Source organism: Aegilops tauschii, chromosome 7 (assembly GCF_002575655.3).
Source record: "Aegilops tauschii subsp. strangulata cultivar AL8/78 chromosome 7, Aet v6.0, whole genome shotgun sequence".
Taxonomy (NCBI): Eukaryota; Viridiplantae; Streptophyta; class Magnoliopsida; order Poales; family Poaceae; genus Aegilops; species Aegilops tauschii.
The window spans coordinates 421,466,163-421,478,103 of NC_053041.3; the positions used below are offsets into that span (position 1 = coordinate 421,466,163).

Consider the following 11,941-nt stretch of genomic DNA (forward strand, 5'->3'; position numbering starts at 1 on the left):
ATTGTACAAGGCCTAATAACACCTAAAGAACCTGGAGAAGACCTAACTGAAAATGAATCGAATTGTTGATTATGTAAGGCCCTTATGCCCACGCCCTAATCAACCTCCTCCAGGAGTATGCGCTTCTATAATGTGAATTGTCCGAACCACGTAAAAGGTAAGTTTCTCAATGCCAAAAAATGCATGGGTGATGTACTATATTAACTAGTAGAGTGCCCGTGCGTTGCCACGGGCTTTTGAAAATTTGTATCGGCTGCATGTAAAACTTTACATACATAGAAAGATAGGTAATAACAAATAAAAAAATAATTGAAATCTAATTCGCTTTCAATGTACTTCAATTAAAAAAATGTAATTCGACCATATACCTGATGCACAAAATAAAGAAGTTGGTACACAAACACTGAACTCTTTATTCTGCAATGCATTACAAATGATAATAACACTTGAATGCCTTTTTTTAATTCTTAAAATTGTTTGCCTCATGAAAGCATGTGCATTGTTATTATCTATTAATTAAAAACGACACATGAAGGATTTTTTTTTCCTTTAAACAAATGTTCCAACCAGAAACTTCATTGCAATATGCAATTGGCTGGCAAACTATTATATAATATGGATTTAGGCGCTTCAAACCATACAATTTACCATTTAGAAAGTAATACAGAAAAACACATGTTCTAGAACATGCTACTCCTACCTCTCTTGTGACAGGTAGACATATCAATCTTTGATAACATTTATTGTTTAAACTTTTATTGGCATTTATTTGTATTTTTATAATAATTTTTCAATTTTGTTTGAGTTATGTAACTTCATGTTTTGTGTATCGGCTCAAAAGGATTTTCACATAAAACTCAAAAGGAAATGTGTGTGTTGTAATAGGAGCTACGCCATAAAAGGGAAGCAAGCAACCCCTATTGAAACACCAACCAACTGGAGAGAAACCCTAATTAGACATACACTCATACATTAACATCAAATATAAGGGTGAAAGTGTGAATGACATATATTTAGGAACAGGGGGAGTAGCTCACAACTCACAAGTTTACAACATATTTTCCCATCTATTAGCACAAAAGTCAAATAATGCACGGTAGGACTGAGGAGAAGGTATGTAATATGTGTGCGTGCGTGCGTGCAAGAGAGAGAGAGAGAGAGAGAGAGAGAGAGAGACACCCCCAAATTGTCTCAGTATGTCTAGGCTATCCGAAAACCCATACAATATGTGAGAAGGAAATGGCAAATAAGGATAGAGTTATTAAGTTCATCACACTGTTTATTTGCTTACTGTAGAAATAAGGCAACATCCCCTGGAAAAAAGGCAATGAACCACTCGCTCATGCAATTTGCCACATTTTCTAATGTAGGGAAATTATTCCACTTAGACATCCGTAGTTGAACGGACCAACCCCAACCCCCATCCCGCTAACTCACAACCCTCAGGCTTCTCACTAAATCCAGTAACTCGTGTTCTAAATGAGCCATTGATCGATGACCCGTTGCACCAATGGCGCAAGGGGCGAGAGTGAGGCAAGTATAGAAAGAGTGAACAAAAATATATTTAGGGGCAGATAGGAACACATGGATTATTCATGATACATAATGTTCTAAGAAGCTTATGATAGAATATTTACAATGCTATTAGGAAGGAAGGTAGATAAGGAGAGATACTTCTTATAGGCGTTATGAAGTGATGAACATTAGTTAGCGTGATTTGTGGATTAGAAGCCATGCTTCGTTTGAAAGAAATTAGCAGCAACAAAATTACAATAATTATGCCTCTATTTTTCATTCTGGACCAAAAGTCATTCAATGGTCTACCACATCTCAACATAGTTGTCATTCCTATCAACGGTTATTAAGAAAATACATAAGAGCTGATAATGCACCTCCTTGTGTAAATTGAAGAGATAAATGAGAATCCATGAGTTAGAAAATCAGCTGACACAATCCTCAGCGTATGCCATTCTTCTCCACGTAACTGGGCCGCTGCAACAGAAACATGTACGACCAGATGTTGTGTAGCTGACCAGGTTATGAACGAAAGGCCATTCCTTCGTATCTTTGCAATGCCCCCTGAAAGTAGAGAATGAGAGTCAACATAGATCAAGATATTGTCAATTCATTACTCACTAATCGACAACATATGCTTGTCAAATTTGAGGCTCTAAAGCGGAAAAAAAGGAGGGAGAAAATCCTGAACACACATGAAAAGAGGAACAAAAACAATAGGAAAAGCAGCCAAAGTATACCTTCAGCTTCAATCCAATGGTCTGATTGAGTTCGCAGCCAAATCCTTCGTACATCCTCATATGCAGCTATCTAAGGCAGTGAGTGGAGAACAAAGATTTAAATAGAGCACCAAAAAGGATGCAACCGTGAAATAACATGCACAACACAATTAAACAAATCATTTTGGACCTAGAACAGGAGAGGAATGGTGGAGCACATGACAAGAGGCGCAAGTAGAAATTACTGTGAATGATGATAAAAGCATGGTAACAAAAGAAAAGTTGGGGGAGATGGGGATTATACCACACGCACCATCCAGGAACAGCAGACCTTTTGAGACCTTGCATACAACGCCAATGAAACCAATGAGAAGATCAACTGCCCTTTACAAATGCTCTATAATCCAAAAACATTATCACAAGATGGACGAACTTGAAGTTGGTGGCATCGACGCCGGTGAAGCACAACAGGAAACAATGGCCATATCAACATGTCTAGTTAAAAGCACCAGACTTAATTATGCACATTATTTCTTGAAGCATCATATCCTTACAATTAATCTTCATATAGAGTTATTTTTTGTAGTCAGCCAGTTCTCAAATCTGCACCTCTCTTTTTGCATCTGTTTCTACTACCTCTTGATCGACCATCAACCAAAATAGTTAAAAAGACCAAGAAACACAATGGTCGGGTGGAACATATATATTCACCAAGTATATCCCCTCTTCTCAGACCACGACGACACAATGAGGTATCATCTGTTTCCTAATTAAACTGTAACCTGAAATCTGTGTGCATACGTGCATGGGCATATCCATTTATTCTTAATAGGAAAATATGCCAAAATATTGGTCACTTTCTCTTTTGACCTGGAAAGACCGATCACTTGGCTAATATGCATGCATACACCTCTAATCTAAATAGAGGAACTGAAGAATTAGTCACTATGATTTTATTAACTATATAAATACATTCCAGTCAAGCCCCTTCTAGAAAATGACATGCTTATTAGTCACTATGATTTTCTTAAACATGCGCCGCCAAATATTGAAAGGTAGAATAATATCATCATCCTTTTAGTTCCCATCCATATGGAGCATAAAGATAGCAAAAATGTTAGTACAGTATGACTCATCCTTTTAGGTGTTTAGTAGGACCTATTTCGTATGTATCTCTCACTGTAGGTGGGCAATACATTCCCTTGGCCAGGTTAGGAATGTCCAAAATATTGTTTCCAATACGAAACATGAGTTACAGTTTAGTAGGCCAAGAAGGATTCAAGATTATAAAAGGAGCTGGGATACACATTCTTATTGAAGTTATCGGTTCAGATCTGTGTAGCTTTCAGGGGCCTACCAATCAATCCATATGTCCATCCCTACAATACTTTCAGGAAGGTACCACCCAATCCATTTGAGCATCTCCTTTTTCCATTAATAGAAGAGGAGCTAGCATACCTGCAGGTGGGCTGGTGATGGTGAGGTCGCCAGTAAGTAGACCTAGCTGCAGAGGACACCGCCTCCCCCACGCTGTTGGTGGAAAACCACCACGACATGAGCACTCTCGCCGGAGAGGCGCCCTCAATCTCCGCTGATGGCTGCCTTCCCTGATAGCTGAGGGATCTGCCGGCGAGGTCCTGACAACCGTTCAAAAGGAGCAAAAAAGCAAGTATTGATCTATTATTTCCCTCATAGAGCATTGTAAGCACGAGCAGATGTTCGCCAAGTGTGTTTTAAAATACACTGTAATTGCAAGCAAGTAAAATAACAGCGGTGATGTATACTTGAATATAATTCTTCTGTGCTCTGAACAACAAAGCAAGCAAGGGGGAAAGGGTGTAAGCGCCTAGGCGCTAGGCCAGAACAGAACGCATTGCTTAAGCTTGCCTAGGCATGCGCTTAGGCAAGATATGTGCTAGTTAGTTGGAAAATACAAAGTTAACAATTAGAGTTTTTCTCTGGTCCTAAATAAAAGGTCTCGAATGCCATGTGAATTGTGTAAAGCAGAGCAAAGAAGTAGAAAAGCAGAAAACACATAACTTCAGAAGAAGAAACTGAAGTAATGGACTGAGGTATATGTTTTAACCAAACACTATCATACTTTCAAATATTGTTCCTTATTTCAAGTATATAGAAGAACCAAGAGCAGCATGAATCACTTGCCCATAGAATCAAGTTTCTGCATCATAGCATCAAGAAGCTGTATCATAGCATCGAGAAGCACTTACTGTTTAGTAAACTGTAATTTGGAAGGTTAAGTTGCTGCATCATAGCATCAAGAAGCACTTTTTGTTGGGATCTTAACTTTGTCCATCACGACAGACTGATTACACAAGAAAGACACTGTAAGCAAGTGTTGGAAGCTTTATAGTGTATGATTTGAGACGTTTATCCATCTATAATTTTCCCGTGACAAAAACAGTGTTGTTAAACAATGGTAATAATAGAATTTTGGAAGTCTGGCAATTACAATACAGTAAATGTCTATCCTGAAGTTAGAACTAAATAAAACCAGGTTTTGGAAGTGAATTTCACGGATAATTGTTCATGTTGCTTGAATCATAATTGAATCGATAATATGATTTTTCATGTCACGTATGTTATTATGCTAACTGGGATTGTAGTAGAAAAGGCAGGATAACAGTACCGCTCCACTCTTTTTCCTGTTGGGAAGAACCACCTCTCCTATCCCATTCTCAGAATATTCATATAGATAATCTTCAATTTTCTCTTTGTTCTTTCCACTTTATTTCAGTAGCTCCTTCAATTCATATGATTGGCTTTGTTTCACCGATGGACCCTAAGGTTGATGCATGAACTTGCTAAAATGTTCAGATTGACGCAGTTACTACTTACTACATCTAATTCCATAGTAGTGCTTCTGCATTAACGTACGTACCTATAGTATGGATGACTGTTTACAAACCTAAGTCATAATCAACAGTGTTGTTAAACAGTGGTGATAGTAACTTAATGTGCAGTTCACATGTACAAATTCAAACTCTTATGTTCTAGCTAGGATATGTATGCTAGTTAGGCAATCCTAAGAAGAGCTGGTAAATATCAAGAGGCATATGCATACAACCGTAGATGATAATTTTTCTGAGAATAACATGGCTTTCAGGTTGTTGTAGTTGAACAAGATTCATGCATATACTATCTTGCAGGCAGCAAGAAAATCGGAGATCAGTATGTATTTCCATGCATCAACAGATTATTCACATGTCGATTAAGAAGCACACGCAACAAGGATCGATAGGTTGACTAAAGAAGATTAGTTCGCGAAAACATACTGTGTCGTCGCTCAAGGTTTACCTGAAGGTGAGTGAGGTGGCCTGATCTGGTGAGAATCCACAAGAGGAGCTGAAGTGCTGTTGCGATGCGTAGATGGGAGAGAGCGGATCTTGCGGGCGAGGGAGCATATACCTGAGACAGAGCCAGATCGTCGAGTGTTTTCCTTCTCTGAAGATAAAAAAACAATTGTAAGATTTTTTTCTGTAAACTTCCATGTGCCTTTGGAATAGAGAAGCAACACTACTGAACATAATAATCATGTTTCTCAGAAGATATTTTTAGAAAATTAATAAAATGTACTCTTTTAACCAATTTCTCACCTAGTGTAGAAGAGGCTGCGGATAGGAATCAGAACCAAAATTAATGTCACTTTGATAGTTGTACCTCACATCCTGCATCACTATCAAGAGCAACTATTAGATTTACCATAGACTGGCCACTAAGAGAGGCCAAATATGATCATGAATGAATGATAAAACTGTATCTACCTTCTATAAACATCATTAATCTTAAGAACCTTAACTTCATAGCATACACACTGCCAGAGAACACAAAAAAAATATAAACTATAAAACATTCACACTACAACTAAAACCATAATAGGTTGAGCATACGGAGGCATCAAAAAAGGAAATAGGGAAGAACTCACCCGATCAGAGCCAACAGAACAATGAGAACATCCAGCTTACATGCAACACCATCGGTGGTAAAACTGCTGCTGTCCCTAAACTGAAGAAAATATCAAAGAAATTAAACCATCATTACCAATGAGTGGATTTGTAAGAAAACGAACAACATGAAGATCCTTGATGTAGTAGTAATTAATAGGATATCGATATGAAGAAAATGATAATTAGATCATGCATTGATAATCCAACACAGATACGTACAAAAGAACAAGCAACTTTCAAAATATTTGGTCGAAAGTAATCCAGACATTAACTACTAATTATTAGATGTAGGCCAACTGCAAAAACACAACCATCTACAAATAGAAAACATGGGTTGGCATACAACAATCAGAAGCGGACCTTGCTCATCATCGCTTGATACTAAAATTTTAAATATTGATGCAGAATTTACTGAACCCTGAAAACAAACAACAACAAACAACTGAAATCTAATACTCTACACATGCTGGAATCATGTTTTTTACTACAAAAAAATGAAGGCATAAACAAGCTAAGTATCTCAGTTGTAGCTACCAAACCAGAAGGATTGCTACAGTACCTTCAGTTCAGCAACACAGTTCGGCGAGGTTGCAAAACAAACTACAACAAACAACTGAAATCTAATACTCTACACATGCTGGAATCATGTTTTTTACTACAAAAAAATGAAGGCATAAACAAGCTAAGTATCTCGGTTGTAGCTACCAAACCAGAAGGATTGCTACAGTACCTTCAGTTCAGCAACACAGTTCGGCGACGTTGCAAAGTGGTGTTTGTCGCCTCTGTTGCCGTCGTTGTAGGAACCCAGCCCCATCCAAACCATAGATGACTGAAAAAATAAATTAGGAGGACATGATTTAGAGGGAGGAGCTCACACAAGGAATTGCAGTCAAAAGGAAGGCAGAAGTAAACCTAGTTGTGCTCTTGGGCACAAAAGTGAGCAGTGTTGGCGCCAGGTCTTAAACGGAACGCCCACCCGGCAACCATTTGTCCTCCCAGAAATTGGCCGTCGTCCCGTCACCCAGCTTTATGTAGGAGCAGGCTCTGAAAAGGGCGAATGCCACACCGTCAGGGTCAGCCGGCACCAAATGCCATGGGTATTATCATATTTCTCCAAAATTGAGTGAAATGGTGCACTGGGATCCATACATGTTCAGAGCCAAGTGCATTTTCAAAAAGCAATTTTTTGGTATGCTTTCTAGATCACAACAATGTGTGAATGAAACTGACAAAGTTGAAAGTGTCTTTTCATTAATCGAAGTTCAAGTCCAGGAGACATATTCATATATGCATATGTATTGTTGACTACCTCAGACTTAACTTTCAGGAAAACTGCATGCACCATCTTGAGTGATTGACACAGTGGATGTTTGTTTCCTGGAAACCATGAAACCAATGAGAATTCGACAAAGTATGCTTGAAACAGAATCGAGATTCAAATAAAGTAAGATTTCAGCACAAGTATCAAACTGCATAAGTGATAATCCTGCATCATACTCATAAAGGAAACTACTCCCTCCGTTCCAAATTACTCGTTGCAGAAATGGATGTATCTAGAACTAAAATACATCTAGATACATCCATACCTGCGACAAGTAATTCGGAACGGAGGGAGTATAATCTTGCATATTTGAAGGCATATATTCAAATATTGAAGAAAATTTAGCTCCATTCCAATTAGTGTAAGCAATATTGTTTCACATTCCATATACGTATTCAGGCAATCAATTACTGTATTTTGAGAGGCAGGGGGAGATAGCTTGCAACGGGAGAAAATATATGATATGCTTCTAGACAATAAGCATGTCTCAACACCTCCTTCCACACACATGTCTACACCCTAAATTTTAACACTGTGTCCCACCCTTGTCGCCGCTTATCCTTCTGTACGCCGATGATGGCCGCATTGCCCACCTGATCACAATGACCTATGCCTAGTCAATTCCAAAGCGATGAGCTTGGCGTGAGGCAGGCAACGACCATCGACGCACTCCTGGGCACGGCTTCGAGTGAAACAGGCGTGTAACACAGGGCCGCAGCAAGGCCATCTGGTGCCCACGCGATGAGGTTTCTTTGGCTAACTATTAAGGAGTTTCCATGGACCAGTTGCCATTAGCCAGCTGACAATGCGGCTCAATGATGCAAACATATGATTAAGTGATATACGGTATAGATAGGTATATGATTTTTTTTTCATTCATGGTTTCTACAGGTTTAATTGCTTCCTCCCTCTTGATTAGTATAGCAAGTCATGATTTAAGAGATGCTTTTCGCTCCTATGACCCAAAATGGTGCTGGTATCAAAACCTATAATAAGATAAAACTCAACATTTTCAAAGAATGGGGTGCTTATCAATGCAGTGCTAAGAATAGTAAGATGATATAATTATATGGCTTGTTTACTCCAGATTAAGCTATAAATATCGACAGTTCAAACAAGAACTATCAAGCAATCAGTTAGGTTTGTAACCTGCAGGGATATTTTCTAAAATGGAAGGTTAGTTCTTTATACAATGGAAGAGGTTCAGTAACCACCCTAAGTAAACAATCGAACATACCTTGAATCACTTTACCGAAAATATTGCAGATCGGAAGTAAGTCCAGCCCATGTCTTATCAACTGCAAAAAGATTCCACGGACAAAACTTGCAAAAAAAACGGTCACCCTCATATCTACTGTTTCATATCAAGAATCTCCTCAAACATGTCATCAGACAAACCATTTTTGGTTCAGTTTGAAGGTACATGGCCAAAATGAAGACTACTGTGATATAAAAGGAAACAAATACATCATAGAAATGACATAGGAACACTATGCATGCTCAACAATGATATGGGTCTGACATATGGAGTTAGCAGTTTCCCTAAAACAACAACTTTCTGAATATTATTGTCTCGCCCATTATGCCCACAAAAGGAAAGAGAAACCTGATGTAAACAAAATATTACAGCGAACAAACACAGAGTTTTTAAGAAAAAGGAACACTTACCAGGAAACTTCCAGTCCTTGAAGAAAGGATAACCTTCCTACAAATACACCATCCAATGCAGGTTCATACAGTTTTCATTGTGCACAAATGATGCAACATGCAGATTCAAGCCAATGCGACAAAATGTCCAGTTAACTTAGAGCTATTTACATATCGTTTACTTAAGTAAAAAAACTCAAGTTATCTTGCTGCAGGCAATCTACTCAATGCTGATCACACAAATAATAATGTCCGAAAGCACTTAGGAACAACCAGACCACACAAGCATAAGTAACCAAATAGACATCAGAGGGGAGGGAGCATTTTTCAGAAGTTCCTCATTAAGTTTCACAGTTATTATGTGAGGAGTAAAGGACCAGATGAACCTACAAATCAAAAGAAATATCATAGTCAGCACAAAATTTTTTCAAAGAAGATGATCAAATTAAAAATCATGTAACTGAACATATAGAAGAATCTTCTTATAAAAAAATCAGGAACCCGATCTTTTGTCTTATTATATTCAAAGAGCTCTGTCTGAATGACACCTCTATATTGATAGGCTGCCCTGTGCATATAACTAACATAAAGCATATGCACACTTCCCACCTCCTTTGAATGTCTGCATTACTGCATCCTATTTAATTCCTTTAGAACATGGATAAATACTTATAAAGTTAATGGTCACATGCCCTTTAAACGTGTGAATTCACATGTAAACCAACTAACCAAGACGGATGCAGCCAAAATTACCCAAGGCATCTAGTTGTTTCTTTTAGGGTTTAGGGTGTGCAAGTGTCGTTGAGGACATTACCTGTCCACTGAATCTAATGGAAAATTCATGGAATATATGCTTGTTCCCACGAAATTGGATTCGGACTCAGGTTTAAGACTTCTCCAACTCCTTCAAAGACTCCTGCAACTTTTGCTCAGGGGCTTCACCATGCCACCAACTTCTTCAGGTGCCAACAACATGAACAGATAACGGGGTGGGAGGGGGAAGGGAACAGAGATGGAGGAGGGAGAAGGGAGAGGAGAGAAGAGGGGGAAAGAGGAAGGGGTGGAGATACCTGTGATAACGGGGAGGCGGCAGTACGGGACGGGAAGACTCGCCGCCGGCGGGCAGGATGAAGAGCTGGCGGCTCCAACCCTAGCTTGCGCGTGAGAACTGCATCCGTCGCACACAACCAGGCATCCATCGTCTGCCGTCGTGCTCCAGCGAGCCGGCGACCGAGGGTTGCCTGGAGCGGAGGTGGAGGCGACCAGAGCCGGCGGCGGCGCGACGGCGAGCTCGGGCGGTGAGGCGGCGGGGCAAAAGCTGCAGGAGACGGCGGCGGGGACCTCGAGGCCGAGCTCAGGCCATGGCTTCCCTGGCTCCAGAGGCCGTGGCGGTGCCGGATGCAGCGGCGGGGCGAGGAGGAGGCCGGCCGTCGGGGTCTCGGGGAGGCAGGAGCTCCTCGTCCCCTCGATCCAGATCGGGATCGAGGAGGGAGCAACAGGGGCGCGAGGGAGCGGGCGACCCGCGGGCGGCGGTCGGGGCGTAGGTTAATTTTCGTAGATTTTTTCAGGTGCGAGTTTTTTTCGATGAACCGGAGGGTTTAGCAGTGGACATAGTGGGAGCATACCGATTTTTATTTCCTGGTTCGAGGGCGGAGGTGGGAATCGAGGGGATGCGGGAGGTGGGATCGAGGACGAAAAAAAACCGTCTCTGATGGGACGAAAGAAGTACCAAAAAAGACCGTATTAGGTGGGACGAAAATAAAACCCGGAACGCGGACTACCAACTAAGACATTAGGAGTAGAGATCAAGCAGCCGAACACTGAACAAGATTTAGTAAAGAGCTCAAGAGGGCGTATGCCGTCGTGGACGTTGGTCAAATACTACGACCATCTTTCTAATCTCAAACATGGGATACGAGACATTAAGCAATTTCGAACCTACTGGACTAAAAGTTTAGCCGAACATGACGAAAGAAAATCTCTCAAGCTCACCCCTAAATACGCACACTGTATATAATGCTAACCTAAAAGATACCGCACCAACTATCAATTGATCAAGGTGCTGCCAAAAATACAACGCATCAATTGAGAAATTCCATCAAAGGCTGCTCCAGCGCCTCCATTACAGCCTCCCACCCAGCATGTGTCGGATGTGTCTCGTCCCAGTAGAACCTCTTGTCGGGATTTTGGCATAGGTAGTAGAGGTGCTTCCGTGAACTGCTACGCTCTCCACAGTACCCTCCCTCATAGGAACTCTCGCAACACGGGTCAGCTTGCGCTTGAAATCCTTGGACCGATCCGACCCTTCACCTGCATGCACAAGAAAAATGTGTATAGTTACATAATTGAATCCACACATTAGAAGTAAGATTTGACTTGTAACATCCACACGGACATATATATGTATTTACCAGGGGCGTGATTGACGATGTCACGTGATATAGTTGTTTGAGCTAGTCTACAATGGCGTGCAACCAATGGGATGCAAGTTGCTTACTACTCGTAGCACCTTTCTCACACCAAGCGTCTGCAGCTGTGCCACATTATCTAGGATCTCAGTCGCCACGTTTCCCATGTAAGTATCAAGCTGCATGCATGAAAAGTTAATCAGTAAGGTGGAGATCAATATATTGATTGATGGTTTAATTCGTCTGCGTGAGTATGTTAGGAACTATACTCACATCATCGAAGCTTGAGTAGAAGCCATTATTGGCGTCGGAGCCGCTCATGTAGTCATTGCCCGAGATGGCGATGAGCGCGATGCCGCGACGGAG

The 11,941-nt window shown here is 40.6% G+C and overlaps 1 protein-coding gene across 8 annotated transcripts; it reads right to left on the reverse strand.

Annotated features, from left to right (window-relative positions):
* Positions 1–1,767: 1,767 nt before the first annotated feature.
* On the reverse strand, positions 1,768–10,474 carry LOC120969955 (uncharacterized). Of its 8 annotated transcripts, none has more exons than XR_012189107.1 (12): positions 9,982–10,474; positions 8,758–9,553; positions 7,509–7,576; positions 6,759–7,243; positions 6,178–6,257; positions 5,849–6,066; positions 5,550–5,696; positions 4,463–4,557; positions 3,693–3,871; positions 2,548–2,631; positions 2,256–2,325; positions 1,768–2,079 (listed from the first exon to the last, which is right to left on the reverse strand). XR_012189107.1 is itself a non-coding variant. In XM_073503949.1 (10 exons), exons 7-10 carry the CDS (start codon positions 3,788–3,790, stop codon positions 1,862–1,864), a joined length of 423 nt encoding a protein of 140 aa, XP_073360050.1. In that variant the 5' UTR covers positions 3,791–3,871; positions 4,463–4,557; positions 5,550–5,696; positions 5,849–5,920; positions 6,017–6,066; positions 6,178–6,257; positions 6,759–6,952; the 3' UTR covers positions 1,768–1,861. The 8 variants fall into 8 exon arrangements, 6 of the variants coding, with proteins under 6 accessions (XP_073360050.1, XP_073360049.1, XP_073360053.1 ...); XR_012189106.1 differs by having other exon boundaries at positions 2,539–2,631; XM_073503949.1 differs by lacking the exons at positions 7,509–7,576; positions 8,758–9,553; positions 9,982–10,474 and having other exon boundaries at positions 2,539–2,575; positions 5,849–5,920; positions 6,017–6,066; positions 6,759–6,952.
* Between the last annotated feature and the right edge of the window lie 1,467 nt (positions 10,475–11,941).

Coding starts and splice junctions, on each gene's coding strand:
- LOC120969955 (XM_073503947.1), bottom strand. CDS start 3,790: ATGTCGTGGTGGTTTTCCACCAACAGCGTGGGGGAGGCGGTGTCCTCT. Junction 2,576..3,692: donor CATCACCAGCCCACCTGCAG/GTATGCTAGCTC, acceptor GTTGTATGCAAG/GTCTCAAAAGGTCTGCTGTT. Junction 2,326..2,538: donor GTTCCTGGATGGTGCGTGTG/GTATAATCCCCA, acceptor TCACTGCCTTAG/ATAGCTGCATATGAGGATGT.